This window comes from Telmatherina bonti, assembly GCF_933228915.1.
Source record: "Telmatherina bonti genome assembly, chromosome: 19".
Lineage (NCBI taxonomy): Eukaryota > Metazoa > Chordata > Actinopteri > Atheriniformes > Telmatherinidae > Telmatherina > Telmatherina bonti.
This window is the reverse complement of record NC_136617.1, coordinates 23,445,888-23,471,480: the sequence shown is the minus strand read 5'-3', so window position 1 is coordinate 23,471,480 and position 25,593 is coordinate 23,445,888. Positions and strand designations below refer to the sequence as shown.

The 25,593-nt window shown below is 38.5% G+C and overlaps 1 protein-coding gene across 1 annotated transcript in view; it reads left to right on the top strand.

The window, feature by feature from the left end:
- Positions 1-25,593, top strand: part of slc25a13 (solute carrier family 25 member 13) — a gene marked incomplete at both ends in the record, with an annotated part of 55,447 nt that overhangs the window by 7,669 nt on the left and 22,185 nt on the right. Inside the window, 8 exons of the mRNA XM_079258747.1 lie at positions 4,096-4,235; positions 8,354-8,500; positions 10,383-10,521; positions 15,630-15,723; positions 16,813-16,897; positions 21,393-21,477; positions 22,728-22,886; positions 25,229-25,281. Of these exons, the coding sequence (XP_079114873.1) occupies positions 4,096-4,235; positions 8,354-8,500; positions 10,383-10,521; positions 15,630-15,723; positions 16,813-16,897; positions 21,393-21,477; positions 22,728-22,886; positions 25,229-25,281 (902 nt within the window). The remainder of the gene's footprint in view (positions 1-4,095; positions 4,236-8,353; positions 8,501-10,382; positions 10,522-15,629; positions 15,724-16,812; positions 16,898-21,392; positions 21,478-22,727; positions 22,887-25,228; positions 25,282-25,593) is intronic.

Sequence of the window (25,593 nt, the reverse complement as noted above, 5' to 3'; positions counted from 1 at the left end):
GTGCAAATGTGTTTTACAAAGAGGAGCTTAAGGATATAAAGAAAATGGAGCTCTGTGAATGTAAGGTTTCCCTTGGCATTTGAGCATTGATTTTTTTTTTAAATTGAGTATTGCTGAACCCTTGACTTTACACGCAGAACAAAAGAAGGTAGAGGGTAAAGAGAAGACAGATGGAGAAAGTAAAGGAAATAAAAGACGAAAAGATTTAAAAGTTAGAAAACAACAGCAACAACTGTAAAGGGGAAAAATGGACAACCAGCTGCTACACCTGTAAAAAAGACTTTGTGAAAAACATCTTATGGTCTCTGCAAGAAAACAAAGCAGAGAATCATCAGGAGCACCTATAAGAAAACAAACTGAACAAAATGAAATGGCTTGCCATTTAAACCCTGCAGGACAACACAGTAACTGGATAAGTATGAGTGCTATTAAATAAGCATGAGTGCAAAATATAAGGAACGACTTTTTTTTTTAATGATGAGCACAATTGTGCATATGCAACTATGCCTCCACGGGCAAGAAGCAGAAGAGAACCCCAATATTCAGGCAACCAGCAGCCCCTCACGGATTTTGGAGCCCTGGGAGCCACACACCCACCCAGAAGCTGCCAGAGGAAGGTCCTCGCCAGGGCCCTCATGACCTCAGAGCAAGGCAGCCTGGTGGTTGGAGACAAGTGCAAGAACCAGCACCCTGTGAGCCTAAGAACCACCCACCCCAGGGTCAGCACCTTGTTAAAATTTACAACTACAATACAAACAGGAACATTACTGGGAAACAACAAAATTTCCATACCTGGTTACATACTGTACACTATTATTGTGAGCAAATGAATAAAATAAAAAAAGACGTTGCAGGTTTACTGAAATAAAAATGTAAATATTAGTACAACATAGAAATAGAAAACCTAAAAGGTCAAACAGTATCTCTAACAAAGACAATTGGATACATTAATACAAGCTGAACTGTTTAAAAAAAAAAAAAAGATTTTAGAGCCATAAGGATCTGGAAAATATCAGGCAAATCAATGTTTCAGAAAAAGAAAAGTTAGGTGAGTACATTAACCTGACAAAGAAAACCTTCAACCAAACAAAAAAACACAATCAGGAAACACCCTCAGCAGAGGTGACAGTTTGTCTAATAATGACTCTGATGTTATTATGTAAACTAAAACAAAAGTTCAGATCTGAACACTGCACATGTTTCTTTGCAGCTGACATTTAACAATGTTCCTCTTAAATGTGCCCCTGAATATGTTTTCAGAAAGTCCTCTTTAGTTTATGTGAAGGGGGTCTGACCTCAGCCCATCTACTGTTTTATAGCTGCATCCACAAACAAAAATACTGTACATGGTCCTGTATCGTATCTGTCGAGAGGTTAGGTTTGGAGGTGGAGAGGCAGCAAAGAGATGCAGATGAAGGTGGCGGTAGAGGGTGGGTGGTTGTGTGTGTGTGTGTGTGTGTGTGTGTGTGTGTGTGTGTGTGTGTGTGTGTGTGTGTGCAGATGATTGGCACCATTACTCCAATGCCTGGAATCTCTGAGGTGAAATGGGAAGACATTTGTACTCGTTGCTCATTTTACATTTGCCTAATTGATTTAAACAAGTCTAATGCCAGCGTTCTGTAGGTGTTTGAGGCGTTAGCACATTAGGCTTGATTTGCCATGCAGTGCACACATCCTGTTCGCAAACATGGAAGAGTAAGTGAATTTTATTTTAATTGTTGCTCTCGACAGGGTGCAAGATCATTGTGGTTGATTATATATGCACATATGTAAATTTTCATATTTAAAAGGATCAATTAGAGTGACGTTGTCTTGGTGGCAATTAAAAGGTCTGCTGTTTTTCTGCGTCTCCCAAAGGTTAATGAATATCCCAGTGCACGTGATGTGTTATGGGACTTGCGGAAAATGGTATGAAAAACATAACACACATCATGCAGTGCACAAAAACTGACTGCAGTGTTGGACTACCACTACGCCAAAAGCAAACAACTCCTGACTGAGATTATAGACTTGTCAAAGTTGCTTTATTGTGAGACATTACAGAATTCTCCCATTTTCCCTCACTTGGTTTGATTAAACAACCTCAGCGAGGCAAAAAAAATTCAAAGCTCTTTTCTTTATTACCCATTAAAAACATTATAGCCATAGCTTATGTCGCATTAAAGCCCTGTTTGTTTTCATGCACAATAAATGTCTCGAGACTGATTTTTTTTCTCTTTCATTTTTCTGCAAAACCATTTTAATTTTATAATAACCTGAGCAGTTTTAGTGAAGCACAAGTGGCTCAGTGATCCGAAGTTTTAGCACGTAATAACTAAATGCATAATTTGTCAGAATACCGAGTTCAAAAAAATTGCAACGCAGCTCAGCTTATGACATGTAGTTGTAGCTCAGCCAAAAAGACAAAAAGAAAAAGAAAATGAAAGAGTACAGAGTGTTGACAGGTCTATAAAAGCTGATAATAAAAACCCCACACTCTGAGGCAGCCTGTTTCTAAGAGAATTAAAGGCTGTATATTTATTGCCTTATTAAAGTGTAAAAGAAAAAAAAAAAAACAACACAGACTGTCTTCCATCAGCAGGTAAGACTGAGCTGCAGTAAATATCACCTTTCTGCTTCTCTCTATTTCCCTTCCTGCCTGTGAAAAAAAGAAGGAAAAAATGCTTTCTATCCCTCTTTCCTTTCTCCACTCCTTCAGCCTGTTTGGTAATAAGAAACAGGTCGCTCTATTGGTTTGTTTTTGTTTCTTTAGTAAGGCTGTAATTTAGGACTCATGTTCAGTGTCTCTCCACTCCACTGGCTGTAGAGTCTGAGAGGGTTCAGGCAGAGGAACATAAGTGAGAAGAAAAGGCTATCCTTCTCAATGCGGAGGCCACACAGCCTAAAAACCTCTGCATGTGCCATTTAAAGCTGATTCAGAGCAACCATTAGTGCAGAATTGTGATGCTCTGGAGACTGACTTTGACAATTAGTCAAAAACAATATATTTTTTCTTTCTCTTTTCCAAAATCAGAGAATTAGTAATGTTGACTAAGAGACAAGAAACACTTGCTGTTTGTTACAGTTTGACATACAAAACTTAGTGAGGACAGATTTCAGGTTCCTATTAGTACACAAACTAATATAATAATGCTTGTTATTAAAATACAAACATATAGATATTTAGGCAATTGGTGTAAAAAGCTGAGTATAATCTGTAAAACATTAACACAAAGTGGATGTACTGTAATTGTACAGCAATTGTAGAAAAGCTAGTTTTCTTAGCCTAATTAGTTTCTAAATTCTGTTTAAATAGAACAGGACATCAGAAGCAAAACGTATTTACAGAAGTTCTCTACTTGGAGCCGACATTTTCACTTTATGCAAGTGCTTATTTGGTAACTATAGAAAGAAGCTACTGGAGCATTTGAAATTTAATTTGCAATTAATTACTCAGCTAATGCCACCCATTGTTTCTTATTCAATCACCCAATTATTTAGAATCAAGATTAACTTCAGCTCAAATAAAATACAAAACAGAGTAATAAGCATGCAGACATGTATAAGTAACAAGGACTATGTAATGTTTAAGAATCCCATAATATGCTTTTTTACTTTAGTCATGCTTTAATGCAGCATTTTTAAACAGACTTTAAAGTGAAACTTGGGACTTTTACTTTGATAAAAACAGTCCAAATACTTGCAAAATACTTGTCATGTGGGCAGTATTAACACATAGTGTATGAAGCTGTTGCCACTTATTAATCAGAAGCTGTAAAGTAATATTTTGGAAAGATTTGCCACAGAATAAGATTTTCACTATGTAATCACTGTGGCAACAAAGTAAAAGATAGCAACACACTGAGTTATTAGACTGTTGGAATAAATTAAATAATAAAAATTGATATATTTTATAAACGGGTGGGGGGTTCGGCTTGCTTCATAAACCTGTAAACCTTTTGTATTCAGTATTAGTACTATATTCTCTCATAAGTTTGTTAACACAGTATTGACATTTGATTAATTTTTTCATGGATTTTATGTTCATATTTCGCCATCCCATCATTAAACCAGGAACCTATTATTCATTTGTTTATTTTGTTATGTCTGCTGCAGAGGATGTGAAACAGGTCTTCAGCCAGACCACCATCCTCCAGCACATCCCCTTCAACTGGGACTGTGAATTCATACGGCTGCACTTTGGTGCACAGAGAAACAAGCAGCTTAACTATGGCGAGTTCACCCAGTTTCTTCTGGTAAGTCCGATGATGATGATGATGATCTTCTCACTTTGTCTTTCTGACCTGTGTGTTTATTTTACTGTCTGTCTTGCTTCCATTTGCACTGTAGAGCACCCACCAGTCATCGGCAATAAATCTATATCTGCTGATTTATTCCTCTGTACACTTTGTCTTATATTCACTTAAGCTTTCCACCCATCATACAAGCATGGCATCATAAAAATGTATTCCTTAGTGTCTGAGCAAAAACACACAGTCAAACACACACATACCTACGTGACTCAAACACAGCCATGCATATTGTCCATATTAGTCATTAATGAAACACTGAGGTTATTTATTTGCTACATTTTCTGCATTTGTTTTCCATTAGCTGACGTACATTTAGTGTTACTTCATTCGGCCTCTTCTGAAGACGGTAGAAAGACATTTCTACCTCCATAAATAGTACAGTTGGAATATTCCTAGTGTGTTTGTGGTGTGTGAGCCATTTTCCAGTATGATGTCTAGACTGAAATCAGGTCTAAGCAGGGAAAGGTGGTGGAGGGTATGGGAGAGAGGGCCTCAGCAGTGCCAAGTTTGCATCCACACTCACTGTGTATCTGAATAAGCTTTTTATATTACACTTAACTTAGACCAGATGGCTTATACGCAGTGGGTCGGCACATGTGGGGATCAGAGGACATTGTTATATGTGCATAAAGGTGTCTCTATAAATGTGTGATTCTTGCAAACTTTATGTATTAGTAGTGGCATGAAAGATTTTTTTGCTTCTGTGTTTGTCTCTGTGTTTGCTTGTTTTTGCCTCTGTGTGGTGTGCAGCTGTGTGGGGATGTGGCCAGTGGATGCTGGGCTTTGCATTGACGGCATGCCTGCTTCTCTCCCAGTCACTCAGTCAGTGGTTTCCAGCATCAGGCCAGCAGCCAGCAGCACTCATGGCTCAACGATGAAATTAACTTTTTTTTGCTTATGCTGTCTGTATTTGACCATATTTCATAGATTTTGATTAAAAAAAAAGTGAATTTCCTGTTATTGTCGGAGGATTGTCTGTGTTCTGTGTTTTCTAATGAGAGAAAAAGTACATGAGACAGTCACGCTGTAAAATGTAAGACCTATGTTGCATATTACCTGTAACGTTATTACATCATTTCTGCCTTTAAATACAAAACAAAGATTTAACTACATAAGCTTTAATTTACTTTTGAGTTCATTTCAAAATACTCAACTCTCTCCCTAAAAATGTTCCCATCCTTTTTTTCTTTCCTCTTCTTTACATGCATGTGTTTATTGTTTTTCTGCCGTTGTAACCACGCCGCTGCCAGATGCTCACAAGATGGGATTATCAGGGAAAACGTTTGCGCCGCATATTTCTCACAAGGGCTCTCTCTGGCCAATTACTGTCTTGATGGAAGCCAGAGATTCTCACCAATTACATGCATTTTTCTCGTCTCATGCGTGGACGCCGGCCAAGCCTCTGCTTGCGCTGTCAGTGTAGTGTTGTCTCAGGCAGTGGTATTACCAATGTCCAGAGAAGTGGCACATACTGGCACATAACACCCTAATATTAGATATCCTGTTGAGTAAAGGGCTTGAATTGGATGGATGGGACGCCACATGTGCCACCTCTTTATATAATTGTTGACATTATTTAGATTTTAAAAAGCCACACTTATATATTTGACTCCACAAAGAATCAGTGGCCATCCCTCAACATCACTGGCACACATGGAAATGAGCAATTGTGCTTCTCCCTTGTAATAACTTTAGTCTTGTATTGATGGGAAGCAACGATTGGGTAAGAGAACTGCGACCCTGCCCCACTCATCTGTTGTTTAACGTTTAAAAAAGAGACCAAAATGAATCATGACCACTCAAAACTAACAGAGGTGGCTTGTCATGTGTTTTCATTATCATTCAGGAACAATTAAAGTGACTGCAAAAGTCTCGGTGGTCTCTTGCTGGCTGCCTTAACCATCCAGTTTTATGTCTCCTGCCTCCCTCAGTCCCCTCCCAAATAAAAACCATGTCTCAGAAACACGCATACGGTTGCAACAAGTTAAGATTTTAGGAGTCTGAGACTATAAACTTCTCCATTTCGTGGACCACAGTTGTTTTGTTGCTCTGTGTGGTTTCTGTGTGGCTTTTCAGAGCTTCAACTTGTCCACTTTTTACTTCAGACGGACACAAACATGTTAAAATATGCACGCAGTCTTGCACACAAAACAAGTGACTTCTTCACTCTCTCTTTTTGTTTAGCTTTAAAAATTCACCTCCTACTTTGTGTCCTCTTCCCAATTTATTTCTCACTTAAGTGTTTTATCTACTCACCCAAGAAAGTCACTCCTTTGATGCTGACACCAAAATATCTCACTTTATTTACTTTAGAAGTGTTTACATGTGTCAGTCTCTTCATCTTCTTGCTTTCCCCTCACTTGTACACTTTGCAGAGCCCCTGCTGTGCTCATAGGTGATGCTGACACATGGCTGCTGCATTTGCTGTTTTTGCAAATCTGGCTCTTTTGTTGCAATGTCTATTCTTACTCCCCTCCGGTCTCCACTTAGCTTTGTGTAAATGTCACTCATTCCCAGTCATTTCTCTCGGGGGCCTCGAATTTAGAGTTCGATCAGTTATGCTGTCAGTGAAATATCACTCATATTCAACACAACAATAAGTCATAGTCTCATAGGGTTTTGTGTTGTTTTAATACCACTTTCTTAGAGTTCCGTTACAACAATAACATCCATCTGAATCAGTCAATTGAATAATGCCACGGATGTTCAGCATTTAATCAGTCCGCTTGGAGTATGTTTTGTCCAATGTACGTGGCTTGAAAGAAAAAGTCCATTCTTTTTGGACACTTTGACAATAATTTATTATGAAATGATTTACCAACTTTTTTTTTATAGTCCTAAAACTTCTTCAGTATAGTTTAATTGATACAGTTTACAAAAAAGTTTTCTCTACATTTTGACTCTGACCCATTCGGGTGTTTAGATATTCATGAGCAAGCATGCACAGCAAGTACATGTTTCAGTTAAGCAGATTTTTTTCACAAGTAAATTGTGCGGTGCATTTGTCTATAAAGGATGATCAAACGATGAAATGGGATCTCTCATGATGCAAGTTAATGCACAGATGAATCTGTTAAATCAATAAATTTTGAAATCCAATGATATTAGGTTAATACTAAAGAGAAAACATTAAAAATGTTGGAGGATTAAAACAAATCATTCTATATCTTTTTTTTTTTTAAGAGAGCTCTGTTGTTTCAGTTTTGGATGGTTATGTGAAATTGAAGCATTGATTTCTACTAAGAGGTTTCAATCTTTAGTAAAGTGTCATAAACCTCTTGTAAAAATACTCAGAGCCCATGACTTTTTCTCCCTTTTTTCTTTTGGGTCCTAATGCGCTACAGGTGACTGAGTCAAGCCAAAAAGCTTGATCTTTTCCCCAGGTCTGCTGCTGTATTTCACAATGCCTCTGTGGGCATTTTTTTTTTTTTGTCCAAAAACATTCTGTCTTTTGCTGTTTCTGAGCTTATTGTTTGACTAAAGGGAAACCATAGATGACAGCGGTGTGTTTACGGCCTCTCTCTGTAGACTTGTGGTTGCAGGTACTGATAATGGCTGCTAATTTCCAAGGCCTTGTGGGATCTGTCCCCACCACCGCAGCCTCCTGTTGTCCCCGCGGACTGTGTGTGTGTGTGTGTGTGTGTGTGTGTGTGTGTGTGCACGTGCATGAAGACAGGCAAAAAAGTGAGCAATTGGGTGATTAGCTGTCTTGCATGTGTGTACTTGTCTGTGTATGTCTGCATGTGTTTATGTTTCTCCCTCAAGTGGATTTAAAGCAGATTTGGGAAGGGTGTGAAAAGCCTAAATGACGCCTTGCAGTAGGCATGTCGCTGTTTTGATAGGAGATGCTGCTGAAGCTTAGGTTAATGCTGGCTTAACGCTGGCTACCTCCAGCTGACTTTTTTTTTTTATTTTATTTTTCAGTGCATATGTATTTACATGTGTGAGCTTTTATGGATTTTTCAAATATTTGCATGATCCACATGCAGTGTGTGTACAATAATAAAGCTAACTTATGATGAGCTAACCCCCAGACTTCCTATGTCATATTTCCTTCACAGGAAATGCAACTGGAACATGCACGGCAAGCTTTCATCCAGCGGGACCAAGCCCACAGCGGCTCCATCTCAGCACTGGATTTCAGGGACATCATGGTTACCATTCGGCCGCACATGCTCACACCCTTCGTAGAGGAATGCCTCGTGGCGGTGGGTTTTTTTGTTTGGCTCTGTGGCTTTTTCATCTATTTGTTTTACTGATGTCCACAAGAGGCTAAGTCAGGCGGAGTAAAAATAGAGAGTCAATAGTTACTGCTGCCACTTGGAACTGGGATACTTATTAGTGACAAAAAATAGAAAACAAAGTGTACATCAGGTATTCTTTATCAGTACTTCATGAGCTATGCTTTTATAATAAAGCCTTTGTTTATTGTTTCTTTCTTACTAACAGGGTTTTTCAAGCTAAGCTGGAATGTATATCTAGGTTATTAATGGAAATAATAGTGTATGATCAAATGTGACACAAATGCTGTTCTTGTATTTAAGAAACAGACCAGATATTGTATAGGGAACATCTCTGCATATGCAGAATCAACAGTGCACTGATTTGGTTGCTGAATTCAGTTCGCAAAACCAAGCATCCTGTTATTACAGAACTCCATACTAGGCTAAAGCCAAGATAGATTTCCTCTTTGTCACTACTTCTACAGCCAAAACGCCATGGCTTCCTCTCTTCCTCTCATTTGTTTTCTTCCTCTTTACCTTTTCTGTCACCTTTCTTTTTCCTGCAGTCCCCCCATGTCTCTCTCTCTCTCTCTCTCTCTCTCTCTCTCTCTCTCTCTCCCAACGTGTCATTAAATCTAACCTCTTTGGCAGTGTCAAAGCTGAAGAAGGCCAGCTGAATGGGGAGGCAGAGACAGAGATAGATGGAGACTGCAGCTTTGTGGGCCATCATCTTTGCCTGTGTGTGCATTATGTTTGTTTTGAGCTCTGAGATGTTTGCCTTTTTTGTGCGTCTTGTCTTTTCTTTGGGTGCGTTAGTGTTTTTGTTGTGCTTGTGTGCATCTCGTGTCCATGTCTTGCCCCATTTCATAAACACCTCGTACACTCTGTCATTTTCTCCACCATGTTTACCTCACTGACCAGACATCTCAGTGTGCTGTTTGTAAACTCTCTTTCTGTGCACACACACACATATCAAAAACCTTATAAACACTTCAGACACATTAAGAGCAAAGGCAGTATTATAGCGGAGTACAAACAGTGAAACAGCAACCTTTAAATCACTCACCATGCAGAAAGGATGAGTGTCATGCTCTTTTCTGTTTTTGTTTTGCTTTCTTTTTGGCCTAAATCTTGTCCTCCTTTTCCCTTTTGTGAAAGACTTTCTGTTGGACATCGTGGGAAGATCCACGTCTATAGGCTCACAGATATGAACAAATACAAAACTGTCCTTCTGTTAGGGCAGTTCCTCTCAAGCTAGAGCTTCCCTCCCTTGCTGCAGATGGTTTAAAGCACAAGTCTGTAAAGCAAACAGTGCCATCTAGTGAGAGGAAGATCTGCAATTTTGCTCTGATTCAGCTGCAAGGCCTCAAGGCACATCTGATACTCTAGCATTAACAACCCAAAACAAGATTCATAAAACATATTTGACCACATATTTCTTAAACAGACAGCCAGAGCAGCTTCTCTAAGGGTTTCAGGGCTTCATTTGATAAAGATGGGATCATGGTTTGCATAAAAGAGTTTGTGGTCTGTCTGGAATTTCCTTGCAAGCCTGGCATCTATTTTTAATCAGTTACCTTATTTTTCTATTTTTTGTTCTTTTACTACTTCCTCCACCTCGTAAAAATAGTTAATTAAACTCATGAGAGTGCATCATGTGATGGAAAAATGGTGGTTAAATTAGGTTTTATATCTCCCTGTGGAGTGACGATGAAGAGGAATAATGCTGATTAACCACTGGTGTTTGTCAAGATTTCCTCCTGACCTTTTCTGGCTTAGTATTTCTTGTACTTATAACTAGATTGTAGGACAGGGTTTAAAATCGTGCATTTTTCCTGGCCCTGAATTACACCTCTTCTTTGCCCAGGTTGCAGGGGGCAGCACTTCTCATCAGGTCAGCTTTTCCTACTTCAATGGCTTCAACTCACTGCTCAACAACATGGAGCTGATTAGAAAGATCTACAGCACCCTGGCTGGCCACCGTCGCGATGTGGAGGTCACTAAAGGTACACGAATGCAAGGAAAAAAAGATCCCACACATGTAGCGGAAAAGAAAAAAGTGCGTGCACATTTCTGAATATGGAATGCAGGACGACTTGCAGAACAGAGTCAAATGTGGTCACGCAAAGAAGACTGATGAAGTCCTGGCCTACAGGCACTAATGTGCTTTCCAGATAATGTGTTGTGTGTTGAAACAGGGGTGGAAACTTGTTTTTTGTTTGGTTTCATTTTCCCGGTGGCATTAAATAGGCAGGCTGGATCCAGCACACGTACTACATACCCACAATCCTGGATTGTGCTCAGCTTGTCTTTTGCACATCCTTGCACTGATCTATGGACCAGCACATCTGTCCAGGCTATGGTTGAGGGTTTAATCTTGAAAACACAGATGGCAGTTTGCAATCTTTTGTGCCAGCTTTTGAGGGCTGTGGGATATTGTTGTGTTGTGTGAATCACATGCACCTTATGTAGTTTCAGCTATGTGATAACATTTTTATTTTATCACCAGCTACTTCAGAGTAAAGATGAAAAGCTAAAAAAAAAAAAAAAAAATCTCTTGGGCCAGTAGCATTTATATCCCCTTATTTATAAATCTGTCTCCCAACGTTAGCTCCTTTAAATCCTTATCTTCCCCACTTGCTTGCCCCACTTGTTGTCTCTCATTCCTTTCCTCAGTATTTGGCAGGCAACCGAGATAACTTTCTCCTTTTTGCCATTTCTTGGTTTTCTGACTCTCTCTCCTTTGCTTGTCTTTAAGAAGCCATTATGACCTCTCTACACATGGCTCTGGGCCACTCATGAAGCCTTATGATGCTATCTGAAGTCTTATCAGGGGTGTGGGCTGTACCCGACCCAGGCCAATGGCCTGTACGCACTGCAGGGTGTTCCCACCATGGGTACACCAGCCTTGGCTTGGCTCGACTCTTGGTGGCCCGCAGCCAGGCAGACCTCCACAGCCACCACCCATTTACTCTCCACTCCCCAAGTCTCATTAAGACCTCCTTAGGGACTGCAGCTCCACGTCCTACGGCCTAGCTCAGAAACATATAATGTACACACATCATCATGTACTGAGTGTGTGTCCTCTACACTTCACTCTTCCCTTAACAGTTCTTCCTACAGACATATGCCTTCAGAGACATCAACAAAGCCAACCCTGCACACATGCACAATAATCCTGAATGCTTCCTTATGTGCAACAAGGCCACTGGTTTGCCTTGGAGACACCATTACAATGCTTAACGCCTACACAGAGCGGAGTACACGCATACAGTATGTATCAGTGTTGCTGAGTTTCTGTTGACTTTTACAGCATAAAAATTTCAGTTGGAATCAGATTTCTGTTGATGTATACATGTGGATATTTCTATTAAAGTAAAAAACAGCCAGAACTGATGACAACATGTGACTGTTTATGGCAGATGACCAGATAACTAACTGCAGGGTTTCTTATTCAATTGGTCCACTGAGTGATCCAAACTTACATATTTCAATAAATCTTTTGTACAGACATAAAACATGCCCTTGGTAGGAGACCCGATGAGCACGGACTTTACTTTCACGACAACACGTGCTAGCTGTGGTGAACTCTTACTTTTCATCTGAGTTAGACATTTACCGTTTAATGTCAAATATTTGATCAAATATTGGATACATTGTTTTAATTTTTAGGACAGACCATCCATCCATCCATTCATCCATCCATTCTCTATACCTGCCTATTCAAAGTAGGGTTTCAGGTGGCTGCAGCCTAACTTAGCTTCTACTAAGCGAGAGGCGGGGTACATCCTGGCAGGTCTTCAGTTTATTACAGAGTTTTTTGGACAAATGTCGTTTTATGCAGTATTTGGATTTCTCATTAAACTATAGTTTTTAGCAACTATTAAAACTCCCTTCCCTTAAATTTTTTCCTATTTTAGTTTTTCTGATAGAAAAGAAAGCTTTATGATATGACAATCCTAAATATTCCAGTTAAGAAGGGATTCTTAATTAACCCAGATACTTTTACTGTTCAGAGGTGTGGGTCAGATTTGGATATCAAATCTGGCAGAATAGGGCTTAAGTAAAAAAGGAAAGATTTTTCATTTAAAAACTAAAATTTAATCAAATGTGGACCGTCACTAACAATTTTATTTTAGAACATTATCTGTTCTTTTGATAATGGGAAAATTGACAATATATCCATATCTAAACTTAAATGAAAAACTATATAAAGAAAAATGAACTCCTGAACACTGTCATGAAGAATTTCTTTAAAAAGCGCTTCATAGCTAAAAAGATTTGCTCATCAAATTTAAATGCAACTCAGTTTATAGTTTTTATAGGTACAACTGTGTCATTTTGCAGAAAAATCATCAAAATCAAAATTCGGTTTGACAGGACATTTAGGTGCTTATGGGTGTGGGTGTGTGTATGTGTGTGTGCGGAGACTACAAGATACTAGTAGACGGCTTATCAGGACAATGATCTGTGACCTTTCAAGACAGAACTTTGTCTGTGCGTGCGTGAATGTATGTGTGTGAGTGTATTCCTGTGAAAGTATGTGCTCACATGCTTGTGAGCATTACCTGTATGTCTCTATAGATATGTGTGTGTAGGATGAGAGACAGAGAGCATGCCTCGGGGGTAAGCTGAGCCTCCGCAGGTTGAATGGCTCCAGTGTAGGACGACTTTGTCACAACTCCAGGCTGTTGCTCTTTGAATAAAGCGGGTCAAACAATGCTGACTCCTCCACTGTAAGCCAGACTGCAGTCAACCTGTTCATTTTTCAACCAACAATAGATGGAGTCTTAAGTTTCATCATACTGAAGCTGCCTCTTGAAATCCATAGCTATTCATGGACATATTTTTAGTTTTTCTCTACATGCTTTGACACCTTTTAATGCCTGTTGACACCTTAAATCAGCTATTCATTTTTTTTTCTAGCCCAATAAATATAATAAATATATTATTTAAGTATGTTGTATATGTACATATTATATTTATATAGCAATGTATTTGCAAAAAGTCAGGAATATGGTCATTGGACTTTGGGATCCATCAGGGTTCTTCCGTATTTCCTGTTTGTTTATTTCCATTTTCTGAAACGTCAGTTGTGAAGTCATAGTTCATATCCAGTTTTGTGAGATCACAGTCCTCCATTGGGGTTTTCTGATAATGTATTTATTTGCTCCTTCAGGCATAACGTCAGAGGGGCCAGAGTGGTTTGCATCCATTTGTTGGTGTCACTGTCAGCACTTCCAAGTTTTTGGCCTGAAAAATGGGAAATTATCTTCTCGGTGAAGGGAACTTTTCGACATTGGATGTGTAGAGTATTTCTGGGCTTGCTTACAAACAGTAATAGTAGTATCCTTTCTCCTGCTTTCACTATTCTTTTTGGACAATTTGACAGTTTACATGTTGAAGCTACCAGTTTCTTATTTCCAAAAAAAGAAAAAAAATCTGTTTTATAGTGGGGATGTTACTCTCTCGCATCAAAACAAGTTAAGGAGCCTCAAATATCCAATCATGATGCCTCCTGTGTGTCAGGACACATGGGTAGAATAAAAGTCTGTATCTCATGTGGCCAGGGTTAGCCAGGATGAGCAGAAATATGCTTTCAATACTGGAGCATGTTCTTGTTTGCTACTGCTGTGGCCTGGAAATGGATGAGCAGTGGTAAGTGAATAGATTTTTTTTGTTATGGTTGAGGTTATATTCCAGTTGAACCTGAACTGTTTGGCTTACTCTTATTCCATTCCAGTCCATGAGGCTGCCACCATCATAATTCACACTTTATACAGCGCTAGTCATTTTTTATCACTCACCTTTTATCCATTTAAAAAAACAAACAAAAAAAACATCTTTGGCTGGATGAGTTTACATTGCATGCACACAAAAGCCATGTGTTTGCGTTTTCCTTTCAAACTGGCATTTATAATGGAAGAATGTACGGTGAGACGCAAACTTAACACATTCAATAGATTGTGCTAACATGTTTTTTTTAAGCATATAACCATTGATATGAGGCAGAAACAGAAAGAAGAGACGTAATTTACCATAAGATTATCGTGATTTTCTTTGTTTATGTGGATATAGAGCTATGATCACCAAATAAAACAGATTTCCTTTCATTATCCACCTGAGTGAAGAATATCTCAGTTTCTTTACATTGATGCTGATTTTTTTTTTTTTTTTTTGCATTATCATAATGTATTATTATTGATGTGCAAACCATGTATTGAGATGTCAAATTAGGGGAGTGTCTGCTTCCATTAGTATCTAAAAGTAGAAATCTGGTGAAAAGAATGCTTAGACACAGTTTTTGCTTTTGTGTCTACATATTTTTATGTATCTGGCACCAGGGATGTTGTTGCATAAACCTCACTCTTTGCTTTCTCTGACCATGTCCTTCACAGGGCTGTTTTTTTGTCCATATTGTCAGCTGCAAACCTGAAAGTGTTGATTTCTTTCCTTTTTTTGGTGCAGAAACTTATGGTTTGTTATGATCACTAATGGAAAGTAGGAGAATCAGAAACATTTTAGAACTTTTGGCACCACTGAATTAGTAAGGTAAGCTGTGTGTATTTTTTTTTTCATTATATTTTTAAATTTAACATTTAATCCATAAGAGCCCAGTGTGACATATGTGATACATAGTTTCTGAGACATTTGGCTCACTTTATAGTTTAAAAAATTTAAAAAAAAAAAACTCCAGAAAGCAAAAGATTACACAAGAAGAATTTTGATGTATTACATGATAACAAATGGTATGGTATGGTAATTAACTATATTTTGTAAAAGAGACATAAAGACCTCATATAAAAATAAATTCATTTTTCTTACCATTTCTTCATGGGTTGGGTCTTTAAGGGTTAAAAAAGAAACATTTTGTGTATTTACAAAAAAAGGAAAGAATGTATTTTATCTCCTGCCTCAAAAGAACATTCCAGAGAGATGATTGAATTGTCATACTGCTGTGATATTTATGTTAATCAAAGATTGTATATATATTTTATTGTAATTAATATTATTTTATTTTCTTTATATCTGAATGTAAATGTTTGTTTGTATCGCTTGATATGTCACCCTTCATTTTAACTAAAGTTGCTCTGAAATTTCTTTTTATTTATAGAGGAGTTTATCATGGCAGCACAGAGGTTTGGCCAGGTGACACCCATGGAGGTCGACATCCTCTTTCAGCTGGCTGATCTGTCAGAGCCTCGCGGGTACGACAGACATAGAGAACTGAACACACACAGACAGGGATACACTACTTTACATATAGAATATGACAGCTGCTTTATAATGTGAACGTATTTGTTTCTAATGCTTTCAGTTTAACAAGTTAATGTAAAAAGTGTTGCTGATAAGTTGGTTAAGCAGGTAGAAATTTTCCCTTTTTTCATAGTATTTTCTATGTAGTAGTTTTATTGTTGTTGCATAAACACCATTTCACTTATCACACTTATTTAAACATTGGGCAACTAATCATAGTGAAAGTTTATGGCACACTGTCACTGACCTTCTTACCTAAAAGTCTAAAAACGTTTTTGCTTTGTCAAACCAGTAATTGTCTTCTAAACAGATAAATCCTGCATTCGCTTCTCAGAAGTCCTAACTACACCGTACCTGTATAGGATCTGTAGTGTATCTCAGTCTCAGAAAGATAAGAATTTTTATCATTGGTTCAGATGATAGATCTTCTATTCCAAACTCAATCCAAACTCCCATTTATCCTAAAAGAGGGTAATTCCAATCCCTGTGATCCGTGGCACTTAATAGTTGTAAGCCTCACATTCCCCCACTTCCTTTGGGTCTGCTTTGCGGCCCAACCAGTGTGTTCATAATTTCTAACCCCGAACTGGGACACCACCTGATTATTATTTCTGGGCAATGAGATACTTTAATAGCCCTCTCTACTCCCCTTCATTGGAGATGTGAGAGATAATAACCCCAATATTTGGAGGAGAGGGGTGGGAGTGTGGGTGATCATTTGGTATTCCCAGTTCCCTGAGCCTGGGAATTCTAGGGCTGTTGAAGAGCCTTAATGGAAAGACATTGTCAGATGAAATATTTTGTTATATTTGGATGACGGAAAACAAGGATATAGGTTGTCTGTTTCTGTAGCTAAGCTCACGTCTGGATCGCTAAATATCAGTGTCATGTTTTTTCACATGGAATGATGGCAAACGATCTATGAATGTTGCGTAACTTCAGACTGACAGAGTGATCTGGCACAGGTTGTGTACTTGGTGATGCATCAGAGAAAGTAACCTGAACTGTCTCGCTGTCTGCTGTTTCTTCCTCTTCATCAGACGTGTTGGTTTAGTGGACATTGAAAAGATTGCGCCGCTGGAGGAAGGTGCCCTACCTTACAACCTGGCTGAGGTCCAGAGACAGGTACAGAATATTAACTTTTTTATATATGTAACATTTCCTCTTGAATATTCCAGTTATAGCTTCCATGCACATTCTCCACAACTGAATGTCAAAGTGTTCGTAACCAAGATTTATGATTACAGATGATGATACTCCTGCACACATATAATTGTCTGAAGCAAAATTTCTCTTGGATTTGTGATTTTGGCAGGAATTACCCATTTCATTTATTGAGACACTGGTTTAAAGTCACTGATGTAAAATTAAAAAATAATCCAGGAAGCCCAGATCCAAACTGGGTATAAATTGGGAAGTTTACCGTACCCACAAAATGAGAGTCATGCAGTTCTTGTCAATATGTCTCACTTTTAAAGGTTCAAACTAACGTTTGAACTCAAAACCTAGAAATACCCTCTTTAGATGAAAAAACAACAACAAAAGCACCACAGAACTTACAGTCTTTGCCTTAGGTTGATTTCTATAATAAAACACATACAGTGGGGCTCCAAAGTTTGGGCACCCCTGGTAAAAATTTATTTTAATGTGCCAAAAAGAAGCTAACAAAAGATGAACATCTCCAAAAGGTGTCAAATTACAGATTAGACATTCTTATAACATGTCAAAAAAAGTTTGATCTTATTTCCATCATTTTAACTTTTAAAATAACAGAAAACAAAAAATGACCTCTGCAAAAGTTTGGACACCCTGCATAGTTAGTACCTTCTATTCCCCCCTTTGGCAAGTATGACAGCTTTTTATAGTCAGCTAATAGTCTTTCGAATCTTGTTTGAGGTATCTTCACCCATTCTTCCTTGCAAAAGTCTTCCAGATGTTTGAGATTTCTGGGCCATCTGTCACACACTGCTCTTTTAAGGTCTGTCCATAGACTTTCAATTATGTTGAGGTCAGGAGATTGTGAAGGCCATGGCAAAACCTTCAGTTCATGCTTGATGTAATGCACCCTAGATTTTGAGGTGTTTTTAGGATCATTATCCATTTGTAGAAGCCATCCTCTCTTTAACCGCAGCTTTTTCACAGATGGCATTAGGTTAGCATCCAAAATTTGCTCAAATCCCATTGAATCCATTTTTCGTTCTACTCGTGACATGTTCCTTGTGCCACTGGCTGCAATACAACCCCAAAGCATGATTGATATACCCCCATGCTTAACAGATAGAGGTTCTTTTCATTAAATTGTGTGCCCTGTCTTCTCCAAACGTACCTGTGCTCATTCCGGCCAAAAAGTTCAATCTTAACCTCATCAATCCATAGAACTTGTTTCCAAAATATATCAGGCTTGTCTATATGTTCCTTTGCAAACTTCAAATGCTGATTTTTGCGATAAGGACGTAAAAGAAGTTTCCTTCTGATGACTCTTCCATGAAGGCCATATTTGTACAAGTACCTCTTTATAGTGGAAAAGTGCACCATGACTCCAGTATCAGCCAGATCTTCCTGGAGGGATCATGCAGTCAAACTTGGGTTTTGACTTGCTTTTCTTACAATCCTGCGAGCTGTTCTGTCTGATGTTTTTCTTGGTCTTCCAGATTTTGCTTTAACTTCCACTGTACCCAATGACCGCCATTTCTTGATTACATTCTGAACAGAGGATATTAGCATCTGAAAACGCTTTGCTATTTTCTTACACCCTTCTCCTGCTTTGTGAGCATAAACTATTTTCAGTTTCAGTGTTCTTGACAGCTGCTTAGAGGCTCCCATGGTGCCGATTGTTGAGATGAGTCTGAGCATTTAAAACCTTTGAGATTGACATCACCTGGTCTTTCCAGACACTAACTGTAAACAATCCAGGACACTGTCAGGTCTCTGTTGTCAAATTGGGGGCGTACAAGGTACTAACTCTGCAGGGTGCCCAAACTTTTACAAACGCCATCTTTTCTTTTCTGATATTTTGAAGGTTTAAATTATGGAAATAAGATGTAACTTTTTTTTTCATGTTATAAGAATGTCTAAACTGTAATTTGATGCCTTTTCGAGATTTTCCATCTTTTTAAAGCTCCTTATTTGCACATTAAAATTAATTTTTACTAGGGGTGCCCAAACTTTGGAGCCCCACTGTATTCTAAAGTCATATATCAATGGAAATCAAGAGAGCAGTGTCATCCTCAAAAAGACTTAATGAAAATCAAACAAGCTTCAACTTACATAAATCGATAACTGGAGTTATTTGCAACAAGGTAAATTAAGAAAGTTGTATAGACAGCCAGACAAATGAGCAGAGGACCCTTTCCTTTTGTAGGGTGTTTGGTCATAGTTGTGCTGTAGTAAAGGCTCGGCCAGGCCTTGTTGGAGCAGGCTGGGGCCAAAGGGGAGAAAGCAAAGGGGCCTAGCACTACGCAGACGCCAGTCCCACCACAATGAGCCACTTTAGGCCCTTGTGGTTTGGACTCACGGGCTGGACGCCAGTTAACTGGAACTCTCTCCCCTCATCTTTTGCTGCTTTTCTCCATTTCCTTTTTCTTTTTTAAATTTCTCTTGCTCGCTCCTTTTCTTTTATATATGGCCGCCAGCTTAATTTTGGTCTCCGTTTATTCGCCTAACTTCTTAACTTGATCTATTCTTCGCTTAATCCAGCAGTATAGCCAAGTTTAATCAGTCATCAGGCAAAGATGAGGAAGATGAACTCGAGGATGTTTTGTGGAACCAGTAGTAGTTTAGAGGCAGGTGGTTCCTCTGCGAGCTTCAACTCTTCCTGTATGAAGACAAGTGTTATGGTTAATCTGAAGAAATATAATCTGTAAGAATTATATTATAGAATTATTATATTTTTATAAGAAGCTTTATATGTAAGAGAAAATGTGTTTGTTAGATGAAAATAATAAACTGATATTAAATTTAAGAACTTAATATATAAATAATTTGAATAAAGGAGTCATGACACTTCTGACTTGTCAGCAGCATCAACCAGCAGCAAAATAACTTCAGTGCAGAAATGCAACTATACACACAAACAGATAACCAGTTAGAGGACAAAAAAAATGTCAACTAGAAACACTTAGAGAGAGCAGACTTCTGCCAAGCCATGAAGTCACTCACCTGAGTAAAACCCCACAAGGTGCAATAGCCCACCCAGTACCCCCAAACTGTAATTACTTGTTCCTCTATTCCATTTGTTACATTTCCTGAAAATGTTGTTAAAATCTGTTCTGAACTTTTTGAGTTATGTTGCTAACAGAGAGATAGACAGACAGACAGACAGAAAAAACTAATGACAATGAAAACATAAAAATTAATATAAGCAGAAGAATGAATGCAGATTAAGCTTTGACTTATGCTAGTATTTGAGAACTCTGATGGGGGAGAAATGGACAGCTTCTCTTACAATAGGACCAAGTTTGAAGTTAAAATCCTTGGAAGGATGCAGTGGCTGTATTCATCAACAGCACTAAATGCTAGAATAACTCGGAGTGCTTAACATTAAATATTTACAACTGGTTCCCCTTAATTGATAAAAAAAAAACAAAAAAAACAAAAACATTAAAAAAATTATCTAGGTATATTATGTGTTGATAAGTGAATGTTGTAAACATGTTGTAAGTTTTTGACATTTCTATTTGAAATACAAGCTGGAACATCAATTAATTATTTACATATTGAAGTTTTTTGTGCTTCTAAATGAGGATTATTTATCTTTTTAATTTAAGGTAATTGATGATTATACAGACAAACCAAATTTTTAAAAAACACCTTTAAAGAAAAAAAAAGGAACAAGCAAAAACTGCTTCAACGTTATTAAGTTAATTATGAGTCAATCACTACAACCTACACAGTGTTTTCAGTGAGAGATCACTAAACATCCCTTCATAAATTAATAAGGGGATCACTCAGACTTTTAATAATTATTTAATTTAATTATCTTTAGAATAATATTTATTCCATTCCATTCTTATTCTTCCAGTATAACAATGACACACTTTTTTACGGCAGGGTTCAGCCGTTTTCTTCAAATTAGACTCACATGTGGATTAATTCTTTTTAAATATCAATTTACATTTATCACAATATAATTTTCTTCACATTTGGGACTTTAAGATTCACTAATGCTGCCTATCTAAAATATTACTATTACCAAACCATTAGGATTATCTCATTTTAATAAAGTTCTGAAATTAAACAATTCATTTATTAATAAATTAAACAATTTTTATGTATTTCTTCCTTAGTTATTCATTACATCATTTAAAACCGTTTCCACTTCTTTATTTAATAAATTACCACAATGCTGTGAATCCGTGTACATGATGAGATTTAGACCTGCAGTCAAACTGTAGAGCAGGTGAGACAGATTTTCATTACTTAGGAGTTTGTTGTTGAGCTAACTGGGTGGTGATTTTACATGTGAAGCATGTGCTTAGAGAATACTGCCATGTCAAAGAGAAACTACTGTCTGAAACCACGACTTTTCTACTGTCACATCTGTTAATGTCTGATTGGTTAATGCGTTGTCTTCCACGTCTGTCCTGATGTCTTCTCTGTCTCCTTTCCTACACACTGGCAGCAGTTGGGCAGTGACAGCTCCCGCCCCGTCCTTATCCAGGTGGCAGAGTCTATCTACAGATTCACTCTTGGCTCGGTTGCAGGGGGTAAGACTCACGCTCCAATGGCTCTCTGCATACCTTCAATCCCCCACACCCACCCACCTACCTGTTTGCCTTCCTACCTGACCCCTGCCCCCTCTCCTTGCTGTCCTCATAAGAAAAGGGTGAGAGAATGAGGACAATGGTCCCTCTGTTGCCCTTTCCCCTCTATAAAGGAGCAATGCTCACTGCCCTGCTTTAAGAGAAGTGTTCTGCTCGTTTTTTCTTGCTCTTGCTCAATCCTTTTTTTTTGCCCTTCTCAGCACCATGCCTTGCTCTTGCCCTGTCCTGTGTCATGGGAAAACCCTCATCTGTGTTCTTTTGTACCTGTGGGAATCATCTGAAGACATATGATGAGGGTTGGGGTGAAGGGTGGTACCTAGGCCTTGTGTTTGGCTTCAGACACCCCACTAGTTTTCTACGCCTCCTCCCCTCCTTCATTCCTCCCTTCTCTTCCTCCTTCTTTCCCAAGGGAGACAGCTTAATAAGGAGGTATGGGTCTACCATCCCTTCTTTTTTCTTGGCCTCTCTCTAATTAAGTCTGTCGCCTTGGGTCGGTTCTCTTTGTTTGTGTCCGCGTGACAGACCGAAGACACTGGAACTCCATAACACATCTTTCCTAGTATTATTCCCGCTGACTTCCCCTTCCTCAACCCATTCCTCCCCCTCTTTTCTCTCCTCCTAAAGGGCCAGTTTACACAAGTAACCAAAACATTTTTAGTGACATCTAACAGTGGGGGTCATTTCATGTTTCTTTCCTAAAGTAATAAAAATTAAAAGAATTATGTTGTATTTATAGAATTGAAATAATTTTTTTCACAGTTTCAAACTAAGTGTGTGTGTGTGGGGACACCCTTTCTGATGTCAGATTTTTATTGTAAACTATAACCTCCAAACTGCTAAAATCTTTTGACAGGACTTGATATTTTATCAGTTTTATCAGAAATGGACACAGCAATTTTTCCAGAGTCACCTGTATGTACCACTAACAGGATACACTAACATGTGATACTTGTATGTCAGTGTTTTCTTTAGCCTGTTTTTTTAACAGACTGTTAAGCTTTCTCCTCAGTAATCTAATGAAATCTTTACCAACATTTGTTGTAATTGTCGTAAAGCATTTAGGCGGTATGAAGATGCAGATTATGGGAAGGGGGGGGACAGTGGTTGGTTGGTTGTAAAAGAGAAAAATTGTACTGAAAAGTAACTCCATAATTAGGAAATAGTACCTTACTATCCGTGTTTATGCTTTGTAGCTGTGGGCGCCACGGCAGTGTACCCCATTGATCTGGTGAAGACGCGCATGCAGAACCAGCGTACCAGTGGTTCTGTGGTGGGAGAACTCATGTACAAGAACAGCTTCGACTGCTTCAAGAAGGTGGTGCGCTACGAGGGTTTCTTCGGCCTTTATCGAGGTCAGTTTACATTGGTGTACATGCACATGTTGTTATAGTATTTGTAAGGTGGTTTAACTACATATTTGATGTGATCTTAAAGAAATCTGCACAGCATTTATCTTGCAGCAGCAAGACAACAGCTAGTGTAGTTTCGAGTATAGTTGATTGGATATTTGTTCTGCTCTCATGGCACTTCCTGTGGATGTGGTTTCCCTGCAGAAGGTTATAATGTAATGAGACGTGGCTCAGTATCAGCATGTGAAAACACTGCGTGTGCTTAACAAGCTATACATGTTATTAAACGGGAACAAAACCTAATTTACCTCCGGCTATCAATTTTTTCGGATAGCAAACAGCTTTCAGAAAAAAAACAACTCAACAGCACTCAAATCTATAAAACAAGTTCTTTAAAAAAAATGGGCTGAGATAAAAGAGGGAAGAAGGAAGAATGGAGTAGAAAAAAACAATGAAAGAGAAGGGAAGTAAGAGGAGACGAAAAGTGTAGGATGGATAGGAGGGCGGTGTGGGTTCACCTCGCTGTTGACCTGTCGTCTTTGAAGTGATTACCTGCTGGCTGGGGACTTTGAGAGGAAGACAATGAACGTCACACGCAAGGCCACATACCTTTAGGCCTGTGTCACAATGAAGTGATGTTGTACGTCTAGACCTACACACCTCTACAACTGCATTACAGACACAAAGCAGACACTCAGCTATGTTGGCATGCAGATGACTATTTAGGCATGCACGTACTGTACATACTGGGACAAGACACCAGTAATGACTACCTGCCATATCCTGGGAAGCTGTGGTTAGTCTGTATCTGTCTGTTCCGTCAGGTCAGATTAAAAAAGCTTTGAAAAGAGCTAACTTTGCATGGCGGCAAAGTTTTTTTTTTTTTATTTAGAAAAAAAAAAAAAAGGCAACTTTGATTGACAGAACCGGGCTCCCAAGAGGAAACTCTGATGCTTGAATTTCTTTGGGAAACACAAAGGTTATCAAGACACAGAGACAGGCCTGGCTCCAAGGGGACGGCCAGAAAGGCATCCTTTCAGCCCAACCATTGGCTAGTTATGTAATATAAGTTGAAAGAACCTTACTAGAAAAATCTACAACAGTCTACTGGTGCAAAATAGTTGATAAATTGATGCTGAAATCAGTCATTAAACACAAATTTGTTAACCTTGTTAATTTAGTGAAAGAGTGGATGATTTTTTATTTTATTTATTTATTTATCATGCTAAAAGACAAATATTATTTATGCTACCAAGTAAAAGAAGTAGTTTGAAATTGCAGTGAACCAACAACATCCTTAAAAACTTGGATTTGAAGAGCCGATGTTGTAACAAAGGAAACCAATCCTGTCAGTTTGCTGAGTGAGACCAAAGCTGTCAGATGTGAACAAGATTTATCCGACAACACAAAATTAATTGTTTTTAAATGTAGTCAAACAAGAAAATCAAGAGTGTTGGAACCGAGTCCAATGTAGAGCTGCTCCAGCCAGTATAAACATTTTTCAAAGCCTTATGCCAATAAGAGAGGCTAAGGCATGTGAGACATTTTTAAACATAATAAAATATCCATCAGGATATGTAATCCTGATGGATATTGATGATGGTGCAGGACTGTAGCAACGACTCATAGGAGACTTTTTTACAACCCCTCTTCTAGTTTTTATTATGTCACAAGAACAATGAGCCAATTTTGAATTAGCAGTACTTGTTTGTGTAATCTATTTGTGTGTTTTTTAAATTTCTATGTCAACAGAAGCATCCCAGCTGTTGGAGGAGATATTTTAGAAAGATATGATGGTTCTCTTTCCAGCTTCTAAATTGAGTGTATGATTGCGTGTGTATCTATGTGTAGTACCAATGCACATAAACTGTTGTAAGTTATTAAGTGTACTTGTTACTCAGAAGAAATCATGGAGGGTTTGCTTGTTGCCTCAGGGCTGGGTAGGGGGCCAAGTTTCATTGTGTTCTGTTGTGATTATTTTGTTTATTTTCATCCGACTCTGGGCTGTAATTGAGGTCTGTGTAAACTTTTGGTTGGTTTGTTTTATATTCGGCCCTTTTTTCCCTATTCTGGGAAACAGTTTCACTCACTCCTCTCTTTACCTCTTGTTCCTCTCTCTCTCTCTCTTGTTGCTACTCTGATGTCCCCACACTCCACATCAATAGATTTCATTAGCGTCTGGGGAATCTCACATGGTCCAACGCATGCAGCAGAAAGCCACACTTGATGTGGAGTCTGTGGAAGTGGTATATGTATATGTATATGCATGTGTGCGTGTGACTGAAAGAGAGTAGGGGTACCACATTACCCTTTTTTCTAATCATTTTGTCATTTCTTAATGATAGGTCTGGTACCACAGCTACTGGGTGTGGCGCCCGAAAAAGCCATAAAGCTCACAGTAAGTCACTGTGTTGGAAAACATGCAGACACATGCGTTAACATTCACACAGAGAGAGATGCACATGGTTCTTTACATTACCTGTCACACACAATACCTGTCAAACACAGACATGTATGTGCACATACATAACCTGACTGACCATTTTCTACCTCCTCTGCTCGCTGTCTGACAGACATTTTTAGAAAAGACATCAGATGACATTAGTGGTCCACTAAATGGCACGATGTAACCAGGGGTGTGCAGTCAGGGTAGGCAGGGTATGAAGTACCTACCCAAGGCACAAAGAAATAAACGTAATCAATCTATTTT